Source organism: Anomalospiza imberbis, chromosome 6 (genome assembly GCF_031753505.1).
Source record: "Anomalospiza imberbis isolate Cuckoo-Finch-1a 21T00152 chromosome 6, ASM3175350v1, whole genome shotgun sequence".
Classification (NCBI taxonomy): domain Eukaryota; kingdom Metazoa; phylum Chordata; class Aves; order Passeriformes; family Viduidae; genus Anomalospiza; species Anomalospiza imberbis.
In genome coordinates, this window is record NC_089686.1 from 46,688,607 (window position 1) to 46,713,340 (window position 24,734).

General features: G+C 39.1%; 1 protein-coding gene across 4 annotated transcripts in view; it reads right to left on the bottom strand.

Moving 5' to 3' along the window:
- MOB2 (MOB kinase activator 2) overlaps nt 1-24,734 on the bottom strand; it is a 108,091-nt gene that overhangs the window by 60,478 nt on the left and 22,879 nt on the right. The window contains exon 1 of one of the 4 annotated variants that reach the window (XM_068193922.1): nt 12,172-12,451. The exons of 2 other annotated variants lie outside the window; for them this stretch is intronic. In XM_068193922.1, the coding sequence (XP_068050023.1) occupies nt 12,172-12,206 (35 nt within the window). In that variant the 5' untranslated portion in view covers nt 12,207-12,451. Of the gene's footprint in view, nt 1-1,050; nt 1,076-12,171; nt 12,452-24,734 lie in introns of those variants that run through there. One more of the 4 variants, XM_068193925.1, reaches the window with a different exon arrangement.

Sequence of the window (24,734 nt, forward strand, 5' to 3'; positions counted from 1 at the left end):
GTCTTTGTAGACAAATCCCAGGCATAAGCCCAGTCATCCATCCTTCAAAGAAAGGCAAGACTACTTCACCCCAGTCAGAGTCTGGACCTCATATTTAAGAGCATCAGAACATTAAATAACATTTACATAGCACTTTTTGAAATTTTAACAGCACTCTGGAAAAAAGCCCTCAATCCCTGCAACCTGTGTCAGTGATTGTTAGAGGAAAAACCCAGGAGGAAATGGCTATAAAGTGAAGCAGATAAAAGGAAACTACTTGGAAACAGAATCAGAAAGTCAGTGCTGTTTCTGTCTTCCCCATTACTGAGGATAAGACAACACAGGGCACCATCCACACACTGCCTTTTCATTGTTTGCTCAGGCACAGCAGTGAATGGGAAGTAAAACTCTACTGCACTGTCAAGAACAGAGAGCTGCTGGCTATAAAATACTCCCTGATACTTAAACAATTTAAGGCCAGGAATGAAAAATTTGCTACATCTGCCAGTTGGCATCTTCCACTTTGGTATCTCTGTTCCCAAAGTGTAAAGTAGCAATAACAACACTTTGGGAAACATTTGGGAAGTCAAAATACAGAGTCTAGGATTTAGTGGGATGAAGTGACTAATGCAAAGCCAAACATCAAATGAAAGAATAACGTAATTCAGAAATCTTCAGCTCTCTATTCAAACCTCAGTGCCTAGGCCTCCTGCCTTTCAAAATACCTCTTACATGAGAGAAGCTGCATCTGAGCTCCCAGTAACTGCCCTTCATTCTCTCATCTGTGGGCACAGACAGACCTTCTCGAAACATTCTTCCTGAACGTGGAACTCAGCTCTCAAGGCAATATGGTAGACAAAGCCTTAAAGAGTCTTACTTAATATACTACAATTCTCAAGTGGAAAAGAAATACAATAAAAAATTGTACACCCTCCACTAAATTTCATCCAAACTGTGCACAACTGCTGCCTAGGCACGCTTCTGCTTTTACAGACTTCCAGTGACTCGTAGTCCCTAGAGTTTACAATGGGAAAACCTACAATGCAAGGCAATCCCTAACTCCTCGCTTACATAATGTATCCCTTCCCCGTATGCAGTGTTATATCATAAAAGCTTTCAGCCTAGAAAGCAGATCTTAACTGCCTTCAGAGACCTGGCAATATACTTCTTCAGTAGCAACAGATGATCAGGGAGAACAAAGCAAACAGTCCTATCTTGGGAATAAAACATCTTCCTCCTGGCAAAAGATGGAGTAATTTAACATTAAAAGCAGAATTTCCAAGCTGCCAGTGGAATTCTTACCCTTTTACTGTGCCATTTTACCTACATGAAGGATAACTTAAGACGAGCAAGTAATCTTGAAGACCCAGGCTGGATGAGAACTAGTTTTGGCTGAAAACCAAGGAATGACTCAGTTAAAATTTTAAAAACTAAATGCCAAATTAATTAAGTAAAAAAACTTCATATGACAGGTTAGAGTTGCCTGAAAGCCACCATGTTTTTTCAGTTTTTAACATCCTTTCATATGAAAGGTTCCTGGAAGACTTTAACCATCATCAGTTTATGCCCACATGCTAATATAATGATCAAATTCCTTTTTTCCCTTCAAGCACGACGACTAAGGATACACATGTCATAGCCCACTCTTTCCCCACAAAACATCTCTTCCACCTACATATCCTAATTAAGACTGCACTCTTGTTACACTTCCCTTCTTTACAGATTCCATTTTTACTTCTTCCAAGATTTAAAAGGAATTCTTAGAGTAGAGAGATCTGTTTTAACATTTCTAGTTGTTATCTACCCTCTATTTCCATCAGAACACAGCTTTATTAACCGCAGTGGGTGAAACACAGACATGACAGTCACAGAGGTTGGGACCTTATTTTCAAGAGGAGGTTGGGAACCTGCTTGAGCCATTCCTTCTATACACATAAAACATAATTCTTATTACACCGGGGATTTTAGATAAATTTTGAGTGTTTAAAGCTTGCTGTTTGGGGTCACAATCACGAAGTTGCTAGCTTGCATTCATGATCCAGGAGAATTAATGTCGAAGTCAACCATTAAGCCCACTCGATTTTTTTGTTTCCATCAGATGGGCAAAAGAGAGCCTGTACAGCAGATTGAGAAGGGTGGTACTCCTTACATGCTATTCTGTAATATCTATGATTTATCTAATGTCTTATTGTTGCTGTTATTTGCTTCTTATTTTGCTTGGATTTTTAATGCAAGTTCATGTAATTTTGCTTAAAGTCACTCTGCTACAGTAATCAAAGCAGTCTTGCCTGCAGTGCTGTGAACAGGACTCAAGCAGCAACTAGGCTAATTAGCATGTCATTTTCAAAGGTCAATTAGCACATCATTAGCCAGGCCATTTACATCTCTGCAATGTGGAGCATTCTCCTGCTTTAGACAACGGAATGGGACAAAAACGGATTAAATTGCTCATGGTCAAATAGTACAGTGAGTTGATGAGTAAGAGTTTAACCTCCAGTAGCTAGAGTAGCTCATAACGGGCCATTTTCACACTATGCCCTCCTCCTGCTGACACCATCTTCTGTCAAAAGCTTAGAGACAGCAAGCCTATCTACCAGGAAATGTTAACATCCGTTTACACTGAGTAAATCTCGTTTGTTCCTTTGACAAAACAAAAAACAAAGGACCAGTCAGCAAAAAATGCCTGGCTGTATGTCCATAGTCACATAATTTAATAAAAGTAAAAACAAAGAATAATCAGTACCTATAACAATCATGTCTAGAAGCAAAATTAAAAACACCTCTCCCCAAAATAAAACCAATTAACAAACAAACCAACCAACCAAAACCCATCCCAAGACACAGTACAGGTTGTCCTAAACTTGCTTCTAGATCAAGAAGCAAAACTTTAGAAAGTATATAGTCATAGCAACGTTTTAAGCGATCTGACTCGGGTAATAAGGAATTTTGTGCCCTGGACTTTAGATATGTGCTGCACAGTCCATACCCAGAAAGATGTACAATAACGTGACTTTGAGCGTGCCGTGTAAACCAAGGCAAGTTCCAAAACGCAGCAGTTCAAGGCTGCAGGCCTGCTGCACACCAGATTGCACACGCACAGTTTCAGTGCAGGACACACAGGCATCTTCACAATGGCATTGCTCTGCTAGCCCAGACAAGCAAGCCAAGCAAAGACTGCTGGGTTCAGCTCCAGGTGAGGAGAGAAGGAAGCCTCTAATAACTGGAATTCTTTCTGCCTCCAGCAGAGCTGGCATTTCTTCACCTACCTATCCAGCCTTCTCCTTATCTATAATTTGCAGCCATACTCACTCCATGATTGTATTTAACCTTTATATTAAACTCTCTTTCACATCAAACACCAGCACAAGATCCTTCAGTTTTCACGTGCCCATGTGACAATTGGAGGGCCTAAAAAGAAATGGTACAAAGCAAACTTAACATTGCATAGCTTCTCCAGCTTTGACCTGCCATTCACTCCAACCCTCATCTCTTTTCTCCAGATACTCCACATATTAAGAAAAATCATCACTGTGCTTTAACTCCATACATCATCATTACAAGTCAACTAGCACACAACCCCCCTTTCTTATTTAAAAATGTGGGATAGATCATAATTCACAAAAACTCTCCTATTTTTTTCCTTCTGACAGCTAATTCAATGAAAAGTTATAGTCCATTGATATATATCGCCAGACTCTCCACATGCTAGAACAATAATGGATTATCTGCTTGTTTTAGAAACAAAAAACCCTCACTACATTGATAAAAAATAAGATAAAGCTCAGCTTGGAGCAGTGAAAGTTAGAAAGGGATATTATAATACTTCTGCTGTTAACCTTTAAAAATACACGCATTTGAAGTTTAAGTGAAGAAAAGCTTTATTCTTTATAAGTGGTAAAAAACCTGAGGTTTTCAGTTTTCTATGAAGCATTACCAGTTTTGGTCCTATAAGAGACGTAACAGTTCTTATAAAGCTTTGTTACAGGTTGCCAGCATTGTATTTAATTTTGTTTTTTTTTATTAACAGCATTTTGTTTTCCTCATACACTGCAGTTCTGTAAGAATATAAACATTAAATAATTATGATCATCAGGAGAGATGCCGTATCTCTACCTCTGAAGATAAAAGTGCCAAATCAATTATTATGGAGGTATCCGCAAAACACACTAAATCCACCCACTGTCTCATTCTTTCTGCCCCTTCCAGTTCTCCCATTTCCTAAAAAGCAGTTGATATCTTGGACTCATGACCTAAGTGCTTAGGAAACAGCACTGCAACACTTGATTATTTGCTAACACAGGTCACCATTTTTATTAACTTACTGACCAAAATAATTTCAAGTCCACATACTACAAGGTTTTTCCACTTACACACATTAGAATCAGGCTTGCTGTCAAGGCCATTTTTTCATTCCTTTCCACTCCCAGTTCACATATTTTGGTGCAATCACAGAAACCCCAGTTAGTTCCCTTCTGTGGGACCAGCAACTCTGCTATTGCAGAGACTCCATGACAACATAGAGACAATTCATACTACAGGTCAGGCAGAAAGTAATAACTTGCTATACAGAAAGCATGTGGATTGTGTGCTTGCATTATTATTTTTATATAAAATTCCACCTTTTACCTGCAGGATTTTTTTTTATTTCCATCATTATGCTCCCCAAAAACTCCTATGTCTAATTTGACAAACCACACAAAAGCAGAACAGCAAGTGCTTGAAGAGGAAAAGTGACTGCAGTAAGTTTTGACTAAGCATCTTAGAAACAATTATGTATCAATCCTTTTGCTGTCTTTTGTCCTTCTCTATACAGTGTGTCAATTTAAAAGGTCTTTTCTTTATTTTTCCTTGTGAAACAAAGGTTTAAGAAGACTGCCATGAACTCAACTAGCTTCTTGAGAAGACAGGATTTTTTTGGTTGTTTTTTTTTTTTTTTTGCCTGACTCAGAATTAGACTAAATCACTTATGTGTTCTTTCCTCATACCCAAAGACCTGCCCTATCCAGGCTGTTGTACTGCACTATGCTACAATTACACATATACCACAACCCAAGAAAGGTTATAACATTTCTAGAATTGCTGCAGAAGTGTCCAGCAGCAAGCTAAAAAATAACAGGATTTACAACAAGACGAGATATGCATAACAGAAAATACTTTCTTTCAGCAAAGAATCAGTAATGACTGTGTAAACATGGACAATCTACTGAAATTCCTTCTCTGGCAAGCTGCTGCTCTAAGGAAGGACTAATGACATTTGATAAAAAGTTTGCAAATGAAATGAACATGCCACATAGCTCTTAAAGTCAGCAAAGAATCCAGTTTACCCCTATTCAATACTAAGACATTTAAGAATTCAGGAATTTTTTTCGTCTCCAAACAATCATATGAAAAGTAATGAGCTGGCACGGAGATCATGCTATCCACTATTCTTTTTTTTTTTTTTTTAATCCAGAACAAGATGCATTTAAACCTATACATTTGTATTTCACTTTGCAACACTATGCAGCTCTACTCTGTGCTATGGAGTCGGAAATGCACCCTGCAGCTGGAGAACACATAACCCTAAGCACAGAAAGCTTGCACTCCCCCTAATTACAGATTCCAATGGTGGCTGTGTGTGGAGCCTCTGGAATAATTACAGTCCTTACTGGTACACTCTAAGGGATGATATATCGAGTAATTTAGAGGGAAACAAAAATAGGATAAACCTTCTAGCAGTAAAGATATTGCTATGAAGGATCTACTTTTTCCATTACAATTAAGTTTATAATATTCATCTGGTTTTCAAATGCAGAGGTATTAATCAACACTTAAATTAGAATTTCTAGAATAAAATAAGATTTGTCTAACAGGCTTTTATTTGCTGAACAAGTACTGTGAGGAACCTGAAAATTACTGTTACTGCATTGACATGATCCTCATTCCAAACCTGCATCTTCTACTCTTAGGTCTCATGCTGTGACTGCCCCATTAATTTTCAATCAAATCATAAACTACCTGTGGTGATCTCACAAAGAAGGCTTCCAGCACATGTAGCTGATTAAACAGTTGCTCTGGAAACTTCCTTGCTTACCCAGAAAAGACTTCCAGTTGCAGCTCAGTTCTAGTGGGCTAGTGAATGCTGCCACTTCATGCACAATTCACTGCTGAAGTCAGTAACAAGAAATGTACCACCACCTTCACATGGGATATACAGTAAATATTTGAGCATATGCTCATTTTTCAGTTTCATTTTTCAGAAGTATTAGGTGAAGGAAAATTGCTCAGTTAAGCAGAGTGTAACTTTCTCTAGCATAAGAGCCTGGGCTTCCTAAGAGCATCCTCTAGAAGATAATGGCCCTGAAATCTCATGAAGAGATGTTTATTGTGTGCATTGAAAAGCTCAGTAATAGGAAGGATAGCAATTTATTGTGTCCATTGAAAAGCTCAGTAATAGGAAGGATAGCAATTTATTGTGTGCATTGAAAAGCTCAGTAATAGGAAGGAGCTGCTTCCACGACCACATTCTTTGAAACACCTTGAGAAATGAAAACCTACGTCATTTCCACTTAATACTCAGAGGCCAGCACACAAAGCAAGAATCATTCACAGTTATCTGGCTGGTTACCCTTAAAAACTGCAAAGCAGGTGATGCAAAGAATTCTCACTCTAAGATTTCTCTGGAGGTTTAAGCGGCTCTTACAGAAAGAAAAGATGTGTGATATGACTGGCTGACATTTCCATTCGGAGAGGAATACAAGGGCTGTGCCACCCTCATAACTCAGAAAGAAGTAACATTACTCTCCAGTATTATAACACTTACTAAAGCACACTAAAGGAATAAAATATCATAGCCCAGTGACTTTCCTACATGAGAAAAACAATTCAGGGGAACATCGTTCACTCGTAACATCATCTAACCTGACTGCAACAGACCCCACCAAAAACCACGCTGAAGCAACACAGAGCTTCATGACAACACCAAGATCAAATTTCAGAGTGGCTGGCACCACTTTATCTTTCTATAAACCTGTCTGATTTCAGAATCCCTAATATGCCAAAGGCTACAAATTTAAGTGAAGTGACCCTTTGTACAAGGGAAAGAGATTCAAATCACTCAAATTTGAACAAAACTCGCCTTTGAACTTGTAACAAACAAGATGGCCTCAAGTACATAAAGCAGTGACTGGAGGGATGTTCAGGGCTCGAAGGAAAGGCTGTGCACCTTCTATTGCACACCACAGCTCTCCTTATGTGCCCCTCACCCTTACCAGCAGCGTGACCCCAGAGCAGCTCCCCTCCTCCAACCCTCCTAGTCTCAGACACTTCCTGTCTCCAGTGGCATTTATTTTCAGCCCTCTGGATTCCTTTCTATACGTTCCAGGAACCCTCCAGCCATCCTCTGTCCAGATGGCAGACTACAGATGAAGAGAACAGGGTCTTGGAGAGCCTTTTCTTGGCCTGCTTCTCGGCAGCCTGCTGGAACTCGGAGGCAGGCTGAGTCTTGCACAGACAAGGCTCTGTTGCGCTGCAAAAGCCCTTCAGTCCCTCTCCACAGTTTTCCTCAATGCCCTCTTTGTCTTCAAACAAATTTGTCTTAAACCTTTTAACGGCCTCTGCTTTCCAGGGGCATACTTTACACAATCTACTCCCTACAAAGCCGCAGAAAGCCAATAAAAGGGCAAAGGAAAGGGGTCTGAACAGACAACCAGAGCTTTAGTTTGTATTACAAAGCAGATGCTACTTTGACAAGCAGATGCAGAAGAAAAAGGTAGATAATATGTCCGAGTCCTGTTGATCCCTGTCATCTGCAGGAGATTTTCTGAAACAAGTTTATTACTCACTTTCATTACGGATCATCACCCTACAATGAACTATTTTCAAACTCTGACTCTCCCAGATCACTAGTCCTTATCTCTGAGACAACAGAACCACATTATTCTGTAATCACAAAGACCAACAGAGTGTCTCTCTCACCAACATTATATATTCATGTACAAGCTTCAGAGAATGAGTGACATCCCTTGAGAAACCAAAAATTATATCAAAATAACTTTTTTTAAAAAATTTTAATCCTTTTTTTTTCTTTCCAACTGAAGCTTCACTGAGCAACAGTTTCATAATTTTTAGTAAGATCTAGTCGTGACCATTTGGACTCTATTCATATCAAAGGCTATGACATTACTTGATTTATTATATTTATATAAAATGAAACACTATTTCCAAGAGCCAAGAGGGTTTAAATATGAAATAAAACTGGATGCTTCACAGTAGAATACATTTAGGCATAAACTATTCTAAAATCAAATGCAGCAAGCAAAGCCAGTTCCTCATTTAAAGACTGGAGCTGTCAGAAAGGCTCTAATGTAGCTCTTGGCTAGAAAGATTACTTTAGGAAATGAACTGCAAGAGAAAGAACAAATTGTAGAACTTCAGTAAAATCCAACAAGGGTAGCAAAGGAGAAGATACAGAACTGCCATAGCACAAAAAATTTCCCAGTTTCAGACAGGACTTTAAAAATCCAGCACCTAAAAGGAAAAGAACAGAACAGTGAAATGGTGGTGAAACATGTCTTTGTCCTTTGAAGGTCAACACAAAAATGTATCTTATTGTGGGGGAAAAGCAACACAGTCTAGAGGCACTGCAGTGCCACTATCACACTGGCAATAGCATTTTTCAGTCTGAGTCTTGCTCTTTACCACTGATTTTGGAAGCGAGTTGACCATATCCTTCTATTACTTTCATCATTTGCATGTCATAATACTGCCTATGAGATGTTTCTTTAGTCTCATTTTGACCAGAAAATAAGAAACCCATACGAAAACTATCTTGAATAAAATTTACCACTCCTTTATAGGACACTTTGAAAATAAAATCCTATAAATAAACTGTATGAGTTACCCTGGCTAGATTTTTATCACATATACTATGTTTTTATTCTTCTTAGCATTTGTACATTATTAGAAAACAATCTTTTTCGGAGACATGCATAAAAAATTTATAAGTAATCTCAAAATAGTTCAAATCCTTTTCAGATAACTCCTTTCATTTAAGGGGTGTGAACTGTTCGTTTGTTAGGATAATATGCTAACTGCATGATAATATCCACAGGTCCTCCCACAAACATTTAGGATTGTCTCACTGAGATTAATCTGCTGTTATGAAATATCCACTGTGTGATTTACAGTCATCTTCTGTGTAATAGGTATAGCTGATGAACTGGTTTTAAGTTCCTGCTTTATCTCTTCCCTTCTTAAGTTCCTCAACAGATTAAAAAAGGTGCAGCTTCATCAGAAATTATTTGATTCAATATACACATCCACAATCAATGGCTGGCTACCACCTAATTACATCAACTTAAAATCTGACCTAGAAATTATGATATTTAAAACTGAAATCAGTTACCAACCACCCACAAACCTTACTTAATATGAGTGACATAAGACACAGGGGGAGTGGACCAGGTACTAAAATCACAGAAAATTAAGTCCATCAGCTGCAGAGTCAATGCAACATAAGAGGACACAGCAAACCACTCCCATCAGGATCCAGTGATCATGGAGCCATCCAAGTGGCTCCCATCCCTTTGCTGGAAAGATGGATTCTCTTTATTTAAGTTCATAACGCAGACACTGGGACAAAAGCTGGACTTGTGAGGGTGGTTCACAGAGTGGAACAAAATCCAGCACGTGCAGTGTCACATTTGGCCTCTGGTCTGAAGCCGTGTCATCTGATGATACCGTTGGCGTGAGCTTTCATACCAACCCTTCCCTAGTTGACTCTCTAGACAGCATGTGTTTAGAAACTTTATAGGAGAGTGTAGAATGAAAAAAAAAATCCTTCTAAAACTCATACAACTAGTAATGCTCTAAGGAAAACCTAGGATAAACATACAGAATTTAAATACCCAGAGAAGGATCTAGGTGACTGAGGGAAAGCAGAGAAGCCAGTGACTGCCTGGACACCTGGACTGACAGTCATCCCCCAGGATACACCCACAGAGCAAATTAGCAAATACATATGAACACATTGTGATTAATGGAGATGACAACGGCTTTAGCTGTTAAATTCTACATGTTGTGGCTTTTGAAGTAGGATGAGAAGTTCACATGCCTGGTCCAGCAGCTACAGCTAAGCTAACAGCCCTAGGGGCAAGTAAATGGACAAATAATTTCTCAACTGACTATTTTTGGCAAGATATTAGGAAATAAGAAGTTGCTGCCTTGGAAATTAAGCATTACTTCCACATCCCTGTTTTCAATTCTGTTTTTAAAGTTAAGATCAATCTAGCATTTAGTGTGCAATGACCATTCTCCTTGCATCTCAGCATCATGGAACTCAGCAGGAAAAACTCCAACAGACTGCAAGAAGAGCAGGAACAAAAGGCTAAAGTTCATATTGCTGATCTCTCAGTTTTATGACCGTCTAGGTCTACCTGTGTCATGAAAATAATGCAAGATAATCATACAGAAGATGAGACACAAACCCTATGGACTAGTAAACTTGAAAAAAGGACATGCTGAAGCCACAGGCAATTTTATTATAGCATCTATCTCCCCAGTAATGATATTTTCCACTATCACCCTTCTCTCTTTGTAAGCTGCAGAGGGATTTCTCACACTGATTATAAGCTAAATAATTGGCTACACAGCATTTCTTTCATATTCTATAATGAAAATAGGACTTACACTGAAAATGGACCATAAGGGAATCCAGCTAAATAGTCACCAACTGCCTGTGCCATTCTCCAAGGGTTAGGCTACACTCAGACCCTTTTCCCGATGTATTCTCTGCCTTAGGTTGCTATTTCAATAGCTTCATACCAAAGTTTTTTTTTTAATAAAGCAAGTGTGGTCTTTTGGCTAATAAGTGCTAAGAAAATCTTTGCTCTGAGACAACTGCATCCTGTTACCAACACAGGAATGCCTCTGAACTATCAGCTTGGGGTGGTTTTGTCAACAGAGCATTGGCCTGTGTAATTTATTAAAAAATTAAGTATTTTCCCCTAATAAATATACTCTCAATATCCTTGGCTTTATTAACTCAATTTGCCCTGGCACTTCCTGTCAAAATCACCATTTCTTTGAATGGGAAATGAGTAATCCTTTATCCAACTCCATAGACAGCCACTGGCATTTAGAACTGACTGCTATGGAATCATCCACTGTTACAAAACTATGGCTTATGCAAAAGCTTGCATCTACATTATTTTAAGTGATTGATACTGCTGTGGTTTTCAGAAAAGAAAGGTATTTTTTGCTATTGCTGATAAAGAGAATGGGTGGAGTGCTTAAAATCCCTGGAAACCAGACAAACTACACTGGCAGAAGCAGCAGGAGAGAACAGCAAGAATTCCTGCCCATACAACATGTCAAGTAACATCTATGGGGGGAAAAAGCTCCATGATTTCAAGCTCACTCCACCACCCTACTCATATTACTTCATTTTTTTGCAAGTCAAATGTCTGAGGTTGTGGCTCAGAAATCTAAGATTATATTACAGAGAAGGGCTCTTCAAACTGCCAAAACAGTCCCCACATCTTCCCTACCAGCAGCTATATCCACTCAGCAGGTGTCAAATCAATACTTGAATATAATAAATGAAAAGGATACCTAGGGGAAAAAAAGTGAAACCCAGAGAAAAATAAATTTTAGACAGTTTTCGGTGTGTAAAGACTGTGATAGCATCTGAGGAAAACTGAAGTTTAAAAATTTGGCTCTGCCACAGATCCAGCAAGATGCAGAAGCATTATAGACTGGCTCTTCCACCAGTCTACATGAAGTCTAGAAATCCGGTGCACTCAGTCTGTCCAGAGAGGCTCTTAACTCATTTTCTGCAGAAAATACTAGATAAGACCCTTGGTCTAAACACATTGAGGGCAACATAGGAGTTTACTGAAGAAAGGTAAGAGGGAAACAGCATTTGTAATGAGAGTTCAGTAAACTTCTCCTATCCTCAAGTTTTGTTTCATGCAAAGAGATGAGGCAAAAATAGATTACTAACATCTGTTATCATCAGGAAAGGCTAGATTGAAGTAGAAAAGCCTGACAGGAAAGACACTCGGGATTTTGATTTTCTCCCTCTCTGCTGCTACCCCTTCCATCCAGTCCTCCTTTCCCTTCTTCAGCTAAACTCCTTCCCAGCTTCTGTATGCACAGTACCAGCTCATGTCCACACATGTCAGTGCTAGTTAATGTATAAAATTGCCTTACCAGCAGCAGCGCAGCGAGCAGATGATGAATTCCATTCCAACAAAATCAGCAGCAGGGGATTTCCGACAAGATGGCAATAGAGTAAAACACAGTTCAGATACTCAAAGAAACATGGGAAACCCAAGATAACTGATTACTGAAACACAGCCTGAAATACCAGTAGCACTCTTCCAGAATTCAGCAAGATGCAACTTCTGGCAGGCAGAGTGAAAAAAAGAAAAAGGTGCTCTTCTAGAGTACAGGCATACATAGCTCATTCTTGAAAAGACAGCTGTACAAAAGAAAGAAATAGGCTTTCTGCCTTTCTTTACTCTATTAGAATAACCTATCTATAGTTTCCTCCTCTTCTTTTAGGGTAGGACTGTTTAAAATTATAAAAAGCCTCCTCCTAACAAATTAAAAGTTAGCAACTATTTTGATAATGCTTTTCTCTATCTGGGTCTGCCTACCTTTCAAGTCAGTTTGGAAGCAAAGAAACAGTAATACCAAAATAATAAATAAGTAATGAGAACTATTTTTTCCAGTCCTTCCTTTTCTCTTTCACAACATTAATTCCAGTGACTCAGACATATTGCAGTCCAAAATATCTGTTGATGAATATCTGTTGTAGAGCCTTTCTGAAATTTAACTCTCTTTCTTGAAAAGTGTTGAAACAGTTGGTTTATACCTATTTTGTAAGATTTCATAAACTCCATTCATCGTTCATCTTATTAGACAATAGGGAAAAATTCCCAGCCACAGAGCCTTAAGGCTCCACCTTGTGGAAGATGCCTAGAATGTTCCAGTAGGCTTCAGGGGGAATAGGACTTCAAACCAAGCTTACAATTAATGTGACGTGCTTGACATTGGCATTTTTCATCAATCACGCAGTAAGATAACCTCTTAAATGGGGTCTGCACGAGCAGTGGGGGACTCCCAATACAGTGAGAATAAATGGCTGTAACTTGAGTCCTGTGTCCAGTTCTGGGGCCCCTCACTGTGAGAAAGGCACTGAGGTGCTGGAGCATGTCCAGAGAAGGCAACAGAGCTGGGGAAGGAGAGCAGCACAGGGAGCTGGGGTGGTTTAGCCTGCAGAAAAGGAGGCTCGGGGGTGATCTTATTGCTCTCTACAAGGACCTGAAAGGAGATTGTAGCAAGGTAGGGGGCTGGTCTCTTTGCCCAGGAAACAAGTGATAGGGCAAGTGCAAACAGCCTCAAGCTGTGCCAGGAGAGGTTCTCATTGCACAACAGGAAGAAAGTCTTCACTGAAAGGGTGGTTGAGCATTGAAATGGGCTGCCCAGGCAAGTGGTGGAAGTGGTGGAATCACCACGTCCCTAGGGCTGTTCGAGAAATGACTGGACACTGCACTTAGTGCTGTGGTTCAGTTGGAATGGTGGTGTTCAGTCTAAGGCTGGCCTCAATATCTTGGATTCTTTTCCAACTTGAGTGATTCTGTGAAATGCTGGTTTTATTTTGTGGCAATGCAATAGTCATCCTGCACTGAACCAGCTGATAGCACCAGAAACTGTCCAGAACACACCTTGCTATCACCTTGTTTGCTGGTTCCTGTGCACTGGACTTACTCTCTTTGCAAGTAGGAGAACAGGGAATCACAGATAGGTTCACCTGGATAAGGAGCTGACAACCAAAGAATACACCAACCCTGCCAGCAGGAATGGATAAGTGGCTAACAGAACTTACCTTGCAACACTGCATTGACTGTAATTTTACACAGGTGTTCCCAAATCTATTCACAGTCCCCCTCCAGCCACCTATTACAAATTCACTCAGCTGAAAGCTTGTGCTGAGACCAGCTTGGTGCATCCACATCCTGCTGCTTGTGAATTTGCAGTCCTGAGACATTAAAACACAGAGAGCTGGTACTGCCCTCTGCTGAAAGAGCCTCCACGTGAAAACTGTAGCAACTTTTAGTCGATTTTTCCTGTGTCATATATGTACCTTGTTTTTACTTCCTTCTTGCAAGCCTTTACAATATCCAGGGTTCTGTTTTATTGCGGGTTTTTTCTCGCTGCTTCTTCCCCACGAGGGCTACAAAGAGGTCCGAGAGGTTTTTAAGTTTACGTACTGTGATACCAGCACACACAGGCTCAGAAATCAGAGCTGCTGCATTAAAGCACTGCAGACGCAGCTCATGTTTTTAGCAATTTAAGCACAAACAGATAAAAACATTAAAAATATCAGAAAGCGAGGCATTCAAAAACAGCCCTATAAAAAAAGTAAATTTTTCCTTTGTCATCTGCAGTACAGCAGTCATTCAATAGTGTCATGAGATGTTCTTTTGTGTACTAAACCCAAGATACTTAAAGAACATATATCCATATCCATTTAATACTTGGAATTTGTAAAATTACCATAACCAGTAACTAGCTACTAACAATAATCACATTACTTTCTCTGATATGAACTTTGCAATGTTTCTATTTTTGGTCAGTTGCTCCACTTTGAGATTTAGATATTCAGAACAATCTGAAAATCTGAATACCTTAAGGACTGAAATACTGTACCAAAACTGAAAGCGCAGTGCTTTCAGCAACAAAATAACATCTGGCTGAACTACACCTCTGCTTGGAACACTAAGGAGCACGGAGTCTGAACTGCTTGACTGCAGGGCCCCTGAACACAGAGGAAATGTAAGGATGCCACTGCAGAGGGAGGCGCATCCCCGCAGCGCAGCAGAGCACGGAGCTGCTCCCGGAGCTGCAGAGGGAGCCCGCTGCCCGCAGGTCCCCAGCCCCGGAAAGGCGGGGACCGTGCTGCCACTCACCGCAGCCCGCAGCCTGGGCTCGCTTTCGTTTCTCAGCAGTGATCGTATCAGAGAAAAACAACGAGGGATTACTCAGCAGCCAAGGAGGAGAGGGTCTGACGTGCTGCTGCCCGCTACCCTTTGAATTAGTATGCTGAAAGAGGTGCTTGTTTTAAATTTCACTCCATATTTTGCTCTTCCTGTTCTCTAAGCTATACAAACTCCAACTCCGAATGACCTTTCACTTCACACAGGGCTTCTGTGGAGGACATCCTTAGTTGTTCACTTAACATCCTGGCTGGCCCCTTTACTTAAAAAAAAAAAAAAACTCTCAGCCTTTTATGGCAAGAAAAATGTTTGCAGCCTCCATGAAGTTCTTATAATTTTCACTGTTGGCTGTTACCAAAAAAGAGCCCAGATGCAGCAGAACAAAACATTAAGTTTATTAACAGATTTTAAAACCAACAGAAGAGTCTAAATATACTCCAGCACATAACCAGAAATAATGTACTTCACCTTTGTCCACTGTAGTCTTTTGGATGAAACTATCAAGTCTTGATTTAAAAAAAAAAAAAAAAAAAAAAAAAAAAAACCAACAAAAAACCCCTCACTCATACAGTTTTTCTTCCAAAATGCAGAAGTGTATTTAAATTTTGTATAGTTCATGGAACGGGACCAAACTCACCGATAATAAAATCACTATGTATGGACGGGAGGCCAAAAGCCCACTTGTGTATTAACAATGACAAAGACTTTTAAAAAATTATATTCCACAACAAACGTATCAATAGTACCCGTCATCACTGGCATGTGAAAGCTTTGTTTAAATTTAGCTTTAATTATTAGTCTTAATGAAATTAGAGCTAAAATGTCTAAAAATGACACTTGATACACAGAAGTTTCAAAGCCACTCTCCTCACTCTGAACCCCCCTATGAGCCTATCAGAAAGGAAACTCATTTTGAGCTATCATTTTTTCTACCCAATAATCTCCTTTTGCCCTCCTACCTTGCTTCAGCTACACTTGTGTGCACATACTGGATGCAGTGGTTTGGATTAGTTTACTCAGAGCACTAATCACTACATTCAAGAGGAGACAGACCCAGTTTAACTTATGTGACCTCATTACCAGATGACTGAAGGAACACAGTGAAACTTAGAAAAGAAGTGCCTTTTATAAACTGGTCGCAGGTTTGGGTTTTTTGAAGAAAGATGATATGTACACCTAAAAAAGAGATGCAACCAAATTGTTCCTGTAACAACAGAAGCAATAATACATCTAGCCTAGTCCAAGTCAGTCTTGTTGAGATAAAACTGTATTGTGTTTCTAGCAATTTCTTCCTTAGAAATCAAGAGCATTACAGCTAGATTATCTCTTGGAAAGCCCCAAGTGCTGCCACATGCTTTGTCACTACAGCACTCTCTATCTTCCCTCTTGGCAGCCTCACCATACATTATCACTCCCTTACTCAGCTGCCATAGGCTCAGTTGTTTGGTGGGAGTTACTGTTCCTGCTGAACCACTTAGTCTGCAAGCACACAAAGAGCATCCATAGCATCAAAGGACCCGCAGGAACTGACTTTTTTCTTTAATCCACAACTTCAATTAGATTTATCGGTCTACAGACTAAAAATTAATTGAATTCCAAAGATCCCTCCAATAAACCACAGGAGAGACCTGTCTGCCCATAGAAACACACCTTCTCCATCATTAATAATTAAAACAGCAAAACTTCATAAAGGTAAGGCTGGACTCGGGCTGCCCAGCTATACTGAGAACTACATGCAAAAGGTGTAATTACAGGAAGAGTGATCCAGGCAAAGTGTAAGAACTGGGCAGAAAGCTCAGAACCATGAGAAATTCATGCCTGTTTCATCTTACAATAATAAAATGAGACAAGTTTATTCATCTCCACTTTTCACAGAAATTACAACCCACAGAGACTGAGGACACAGAACAAAATGCATCAATTTGCCATAATAATGCACTCTGACAGCAATACACATACCGTGACCTTTAATCCACGTAGGCCTCTTCTGCACATTAAAAAGGGAAGTTAGAAGCATGGACTGCAATGACAGATTACATGAGCATCACTGACAAGTCTGTGTGCTGCATTAATTTCATGTATTTAATAACCAAAGACATCCATTCTGTTGCCACGATCCTGACTGAGATTTCATGCGAAGTGCAATTATGCTTATGGTATCCACAACTCTCAACTATAATAAAGGAGGAAATTCCAGCAAAGGAGGTGATTAAGCAGTTAAAAAATACAAATCTTTATTTGTAATACTGTGACAAAACTTGACCACTACAATTTACAATAACCAATCAGAGCAAACTTCCTAAATAAAAAGATCTGGACAAAAAACTCATTTCAATGGAAACTAACATCCATGCAATACACAGAAATTGTAATAAAAGTAATAGAAAGTATTTCTGAATTTATTGATATATAAATATACAGAAAGAAAACACTTTTCTCCTTAATTAGCATGCTCCCTCTGACCTTTGAGATGTTTTTTAGGAAGTCTGAGAAGACCAGCATATTCTGGAATGTTGTCCTTGCCCAGTGCTAGAGGAGATTTAGAACACAGGCAGTTGAACAGGCAGGCTAGTCCATGGTTTGTTCTTTCACATCTACATAGGTAAAATAACTGAAGGCAGTTGAAGAAGATCTGACAACACACTCAGTTTCCTCTTAAAGAACAGGAAATCCATGTTTTGGTTCTCTTGAGTAAAACTGTTCAGAAAGACGTCAACACACACACAAAAAAGGTAAGCATGTGGCCTGCAATGACATGAAAATTTTAATATTCAGCCTTTTTATACACTTGGAAAAATTAGATATTCTTCTGAATGTACATTTGTATTTATTTATTTCCTGCATTATTTACAGCATTGCACGTAGGCAAGCAGCTGGATTCTGGAAATTGACCTTCTCTCTGCTTCTTTTCATCCTAATGTTACATAATGGACCAGCTTTTATAGTGTGAGTGCCACCCTTGTCTTCAGTGTCCTCTTTACAGAGTTCTGTTTTTTCTACAGTAACTTACACCACAAGATCAACATCTCATCATAAAATCTTTTGTGTCTAGCTGACTGGCAATGTCAGCATTATATCCTTAACAGAAATTACTTAATCCATCTCATTCTGCATTGAAAGTAGAGGACTCATCAATTATCTTCAAATATGTGACTTTAAACATACCATAGTTATCAAAGGCAAAGACACACCCTTTGGGTTGCTGGGAAACAGGACTTTTCTAGTTTGCCTGGTTTAATACAGGATATACACACCTGCAGTACAGCACAATGACAGGAAAATCAAGCTGATTTTCCCTAAGTATTATTTTCTCGGATAAAAAATTCCCAGATGCACGAAGCTATTTTCACCTATGGTTCCTTCCACCACCCATGACTACAGTATATTTGATTCTGTAAGTTATTTAACTTGAGTGGTCATTATGACCATTCAAAAAAAAATTAAAAAAAAAAATAAATAAAAAAACCCCACCCAAAGCCACTATCAGCCACCAAGGTTGAGCTAATTAAATCTGGCATGTGTTACTCTTTCTGAAAAGCCCTTTCGCTGACCAGCACAGTAATACTTCTCATCCACAGACACAAAAAAGCACCTTCCAAAATGTGCACTTTCCAAAGCACTTCTCCTGCTACAAAGAGGTTACAAAACCATACCCCCCAAAAGGCAGAAGAGAAATAGGCCTCCCTTCTCCTTATACCTTAAATAAATGTCTCACATATTGGCCTCAAAAATCACCCTTCAACCCTACAGTAAAGTTCATCAAGGTCCCAGGCCTTAAAAAAAGAAACCATACAAGCAAACTTACAAGTTGAAAAATAAACTAACATTGTACATGGAATAAATAGAAAAAAAACCACTCACTAAAGCCACTGTAAAGATATTACAAATCAATATATTGAACAAATAAGCATGATTAACATTTTAACAGTCATCACCAAAAAGACAAAAAAATACATTCAGTAACATTTCATCAATTTGCTTTATAAATCCATAGTGCAGGAGTCAAATCTAGAAATTAGGTAAAAGTAGTTTGGATGTTTCATAAAGGAATTTAAGAAACTATCTTCCCTCCAGCACACCACATATATCCTGAGCTTTTTCCAAATAAAATTCATCATCTCCCCATTTAGAAGGTCTCCCTTTTCTTGCTTTGAGACCTGTAAGAGGGGTATCACAATATTAAAGGTCTGCCATTACACTTTTTTCCTCCCAGCTTACACAGATACTTTACTTACATGCTAAGTAATCAGTTTACTGTGGAAATTTTTCCCAAAGGGGTGAATTGTATTTTAAAAACATACTCTAGCACCAACACATTTTGTGGGAAAGCAATTGACTTGAAGTAAAATACAGAGACAAACAGCATACTCGGTGATTACTGCTGCTGCTCTGACTTCCAGGTTAATAAGAATTTAACCACTGTGCATGCAGCATGAAGAGGAGGTGTATTAGTTCACATCTCAGGAGACTTACCCAGCCTAATGTAACTTTTATCAGTTGTGCAACACAGCTGCAATTCAGACAGCCCCTTCACACAGCCACAAAAACTAATGCAGGAAGTCCTCCACTTCCTCTCATTATCATTACACTTCCAGAATTATACTTGCAATAGAAGCAGCAGCATCCTTCCTATGGGCATGTATCTTCTCGATTTGTTTGAGGCTGCACAATGTTCCTTTGGAAATGTGTTACTTAGAGACCCAAAGGACAACACTCTCCATCTTCTCTAAGTGTGCCTGGGACACACAATATTCACCTCCCAAGGTCGTTATGAGGAATTCCATTTATAACTTGCTAAGCTTAAGAAGCTACAGAGTTCTGCATAGCTGTCAATTTAGGGCAGCTGCTTAAACCCAGGGCAGCAGCAAGGGCAGAGCTTCCCCTTCTTAAAGGTCTTGGTTCCCTCACAGAAATCTCACAGCCTAATGAGAAACACCTCGTACATCAGGTGACATTCTTACTCGACAGCAGAAACGTGGCTTTAAATTAAAAAACTGAAGGGCAATTCATCTATTGGTCAGGAAGAGATGAATGTGTATTTCAGATCCTTAATATTAGTGGTAGCCTTCCTCTTAAAGAAACTCCTTAGTTGGAAATCACTTCTTTAGATAAGGAAATAAATTATTTGCTTCTCAGGGACTGCAAGAACTGTTTGTAAAGATGCTGTAGTCCACAGCAGAGGGAAATCACCCTTGAAAACGCTCAGTCATGAATAATACATTTAAAACATGTATTACCTAACAGGCAAATGCATTACAGATTTAAAAGCCAGTAAGTGAAATTTGAAGGGTTTTTTTTGAAATGAAAATCAGGGCACTGTGTTTTCTTGTCGTGACTAAACACAAGTGACAAACTAGTTTTAAATATGAAGTTAGTTGTTATAGACCTCTTCACAGACAAGTATGTCCCAGACCGCTGCAGAAAAATTATTAATGAAAAATGTGTTCATAGTTCTCATGTTACCACAGTAAAGAAACAATAAGAAACTCAAAGCCTGAGCAACAACGTAGATGGAAATCTAAGCTGAAGCCACAGGACCTAAGAGTGTCACATTTCCTTCCCTCTGACTCAGGCCTGAATATTCTAGGCAAAATAAACGCATCCAGGATGGTCAAGCATGCCTCTCTGACAAATCTGCTGCATCACTGCTGTTTTCAGCCGCTTCCTTGCAAATGTGATGTAAGAAGGAAATCTATCTACCCTAAAAAGTAAAGTACTCAAAACACTGTTTAGAGCTCTCTATTGTAAATGCTGCCAGAATTTATTTAACTTATTGTGATGCCAGATGTATCTTAAATTGCTGGTAGTGTTTAACAGATAACTTAGAAGCAAAATACAACAGTAGCTCTATTGCCAACTCTTGCTTACTTTTTCAAAATGTATGAACAAGCCAATCTGAATTGAAATTGTGTTTCAAAACATTGTCCTCACTACCACTATCACTTATTCCATGGGCTACCACAAGTGTTCTTTCTTATTATCCAGTCAGTCAAAATATAATCATTTTTGACAGTGTGGCTTAGTAAAAATATGACTTTTTTTCCTATTTCAGGGAAAATATTCCATTTATGAAGTATAATTTTTCAGAAATCCACTTAAAATATCTGAATGGTACAGAAACTTCAAGTTTGTTTCTTCAAATGGTTTGCTTACTTTTTAAAAATGGTTTGTTAATTTCCCCTTTTAGCTGGAACCAAGAATGCTTAAATTCTTCACTACTATGCACAATACTTATTCTGCAGGTTAGGCTATTACCCAAGCAAAAATTTCCCTGTTAGACTGAAGAGTATGAAATGTACACAGAATATCCATTTTTAAACATTTTCTATGTGATTTGCAAGACTCTTTCTAGCAGCTGAAAAATTTAAGTTTTTTTTTTCTGACTCCTGCTCTTTCTTCAGGCCTACAGCATTGCTGCTGCAGCAGTGGATGTAGGTTATCAGCCATCCCTGAGGTGCTGTGCTAGCAATCTCTGCAGAACCTACACCTACAAAGTTTCTCCAAAATCAACAAGTGAGAGCAAAGCTCAAAGAGATAACTATATCTATACTGCCCAGTGAAAAACAAACTGCAATCTACATACCACAGCCTTACACTAGGGAGAAAAGTCATGCCAAAATTCAACCACAACCTGGAGTTACTGGTGGCAAGCCATTCCCTATATTCAAGGCGTGCTGCATTTTCTGGTACCAGGGTCTGGGTGGATAAAAAAAGTCATCCCAAGGAAAGAACTAAACAAAAGAAATCCATTTGTACCTTAGCCTATCTCCATATTTATCATATTTACCAATGCTTTAGTCCTATCAACAGCTTAACAAGTTGCAGACTAAGTATCTCAAGGATATCACTGTATGTGAGTCTTTAAAATATCAGCAATTCTCAATAACCTGCCTGAAAGTTACCATTTTAGAAATGGGAAGTGAAAGACAAAAGGGAGCTGGAGAGATGTGTCTAAAGTCACCTGGCATGCTAATGGCCAAATTCTAAATAAAAATTCAGCTCTGCTGGAATCCTAAACAAGCTCTCTGTAGAGACAGCAACAAGGTCTGAAATCCAGTTTAGTCACATCAAGAGCAGCTCCACTCATTAAGCAAATAATTTAATTCCATGTGCACCAGCATTTCTTAGTAAATCCTCCTAGCAAATATTTATAACAATATGGACACAACAGAATTCTCTCCATTGCCCCCTCTGGAAATATAGGAAGACTTAACTTCGAAGAGCAAGCTCAGAGGTATTTTATCATCCTCACCAGAAATGGTTCTTCCAAGGACTCATGGAGAGCAGATAACTTTTCACAGTCTTGTCTCTGTGACAGGCCTACAGCACATGTTCATCACAACCAAATCCAGACTTTGGGAAGCTTTGGTGGAATAGGTGCACAGATGTTCCTCCAAGCAACTAGAGCAAGAAATAGACTGATTCATCATCAACTAGAACTCTAAGCTAAAGAGAACCTAAAATTCACTAGTTAACAAATCACAGCACTACCAGTATAAACTCTGCTGAAGGACACTGGCTAATGAACAAACAACAATTCTCAACACAATACATAGTGTACTTTTCGGTTTCTCTCTTGAACTTGACCAAGCAGGCCAAGGGATGCTGTGAACAGTGGAAAAAGCTACATGGCTTGTTAAAACAGGGATTGTTGTCCTTTTTAACTGGCTAATGTAATCCTTTCCCTCCAATTTTAGTTAGCAGAAGGTGATATTAAAATAAGCAGCTCCAGGCAGTAAATTTCTCTTAGAATTACCATCCAGTATTGATTTGTTTTTGGTAGATGCCTTTGGACATTCTAGAGCAAGAGACATCATGAAATATACACTGATTAAAAAAATGAAGAGTTTTTCAGACAGCCAAGTACACATTTATCTGGTACTGCAAGTAATTTGTCCTCTTGTTTGTATCTGAAAGCACTGTTAAGCAATGTTAATATTTCAGAGTAAATGGGAGGCCTAGCATAATCACAGCCATTAGCATGAAACCTGCACCATTAAACCATGTTTATGGGGAAGTGAAAAAACTGTCCAACAGTTTTGTGAAGGTTTGTAAAACATTATCAGTAGGAATTTAAGAGCTGCAGGTTTGCATTACAAACATTGGAAAACCAACGCACCGAATCTTACAATGTACTATGATTTTGGAGCTTTTTAATTTTCAGTGTGAAAATAATGTAGAAGTAACTACCATGCACTCACCTGTACAGAAAAATGCTCTGGTGCAACAAAAAGTTTTTGAAGAAGTTGTTGTGAATCTGAAACTTGGCTCAAACTCTGGTAGGGCAACAAAAGACACTCATCCAACAGCTGCTGGCTGTTTTCATCCCAAGGAAATACCTCCAGTTTGCAGTTGTGTTCTTTCACAGCTGCACAATCCCCCTGAATCCATACAACAGGCCACAGCACAAACCTGCAAGGCCACCAATATTAGAGTTTCACCTCTCCCTCTGCACTCCTGTACCGGGAGCATGCAGATGGTAGGTGCCTGCACACTGGGGGCTTCCCTGCTTCACAAAGCTTTGGATGGCTCTTGAGATAGCACTGCCTTTAAACACCCATTGGCCTCAAGTGAGACAATCTGGTTTGTGCTTTGTTATTCTAATATGCGGATCTGTATAGCAATCCTGAAATATTTTGCTGGAAATTGACTACTTGAACTTAGTTTTCTAAACAGCACAGTCCTCCCAGTTATTAAACACCTGGTGGAAATCATACTCCAGCTTTTATATTTCCATCACTTGCGAGGAAAAATTTCTTATCAACCATCAGGAAGCACTGAATTACCAGCCTTCATTCAACAGTGTAAAGACTGCATTGTAGAATTAGGTGAAGTAGTTTTCCATGTTTTTCCTAAAATTATTTCATCCCACAAACATGAACTATTCTGTCTCAAGATTTGAAAACAACATGTGACACTAATCACAGATTTTCCCTACTAGAAAACTACAAAGCATCATTATCACATCCTTCAATTAAGGACAGGGTGTTCTACTTCCCTAACAGTGTCAGATTTTGCCCGATAAATAACTACAAAGCATCATTACTGCATCCTTTAGTTAAGGTTACAGAGCTTTGCTTCCTTAATGGTGACCAGCCTAACAGTACATAAGCTACAGGAAAAGAACACCATTCCTCTCTCCTGCTACCTGCAGATCAGATTTATGCTAAGAAGCTGTTATTGTAATCAGTGCTACAGACAGCAAACTGCAAGACAAGCTCAAATGAGTGCCTGGTCTTGCAAGAACCAGCACATTTCTTCTGCAGTCTTCATACATAAAATACTCAGATCCTAGTTCAGAATTTGGGAGTGCCAGTTTTTGCAAGAGTGCTACAAAGCTTATTCACTTTAATTTTATCAGAAGGCAAGACCACCACAGCTCTACATATATATATACACACATACATAAACCAGCAGTCCCAAATGCTCCTGAGCAATAGCCTTGGCATTTGCAATACCAGCAGCATTAAGCCACCATCCTTGAAAGCAGAAAGCCAATATTTTGCTGACAACCAGAAGATGAGACTACAGAAAAATTACTCTCTTCAGGTGATGCCTGTGTTCTGTTCAAATGGGATACTGAGCTTTTCTCAGTGGCAGGATACCTGAAAAAGATATTATCCTTAAAATGAAGATCCCGCTAATGTTTGTCTGATGGAAGAATTCAACTTCTCCTTAGTGAAACAGTGTGAGGTTTTTGGAAGTACATATAAACAGTTCTAATTGATGATGCACTGCTTTTTTAAGTTAGCTTCAGTTCCAATTAAATCA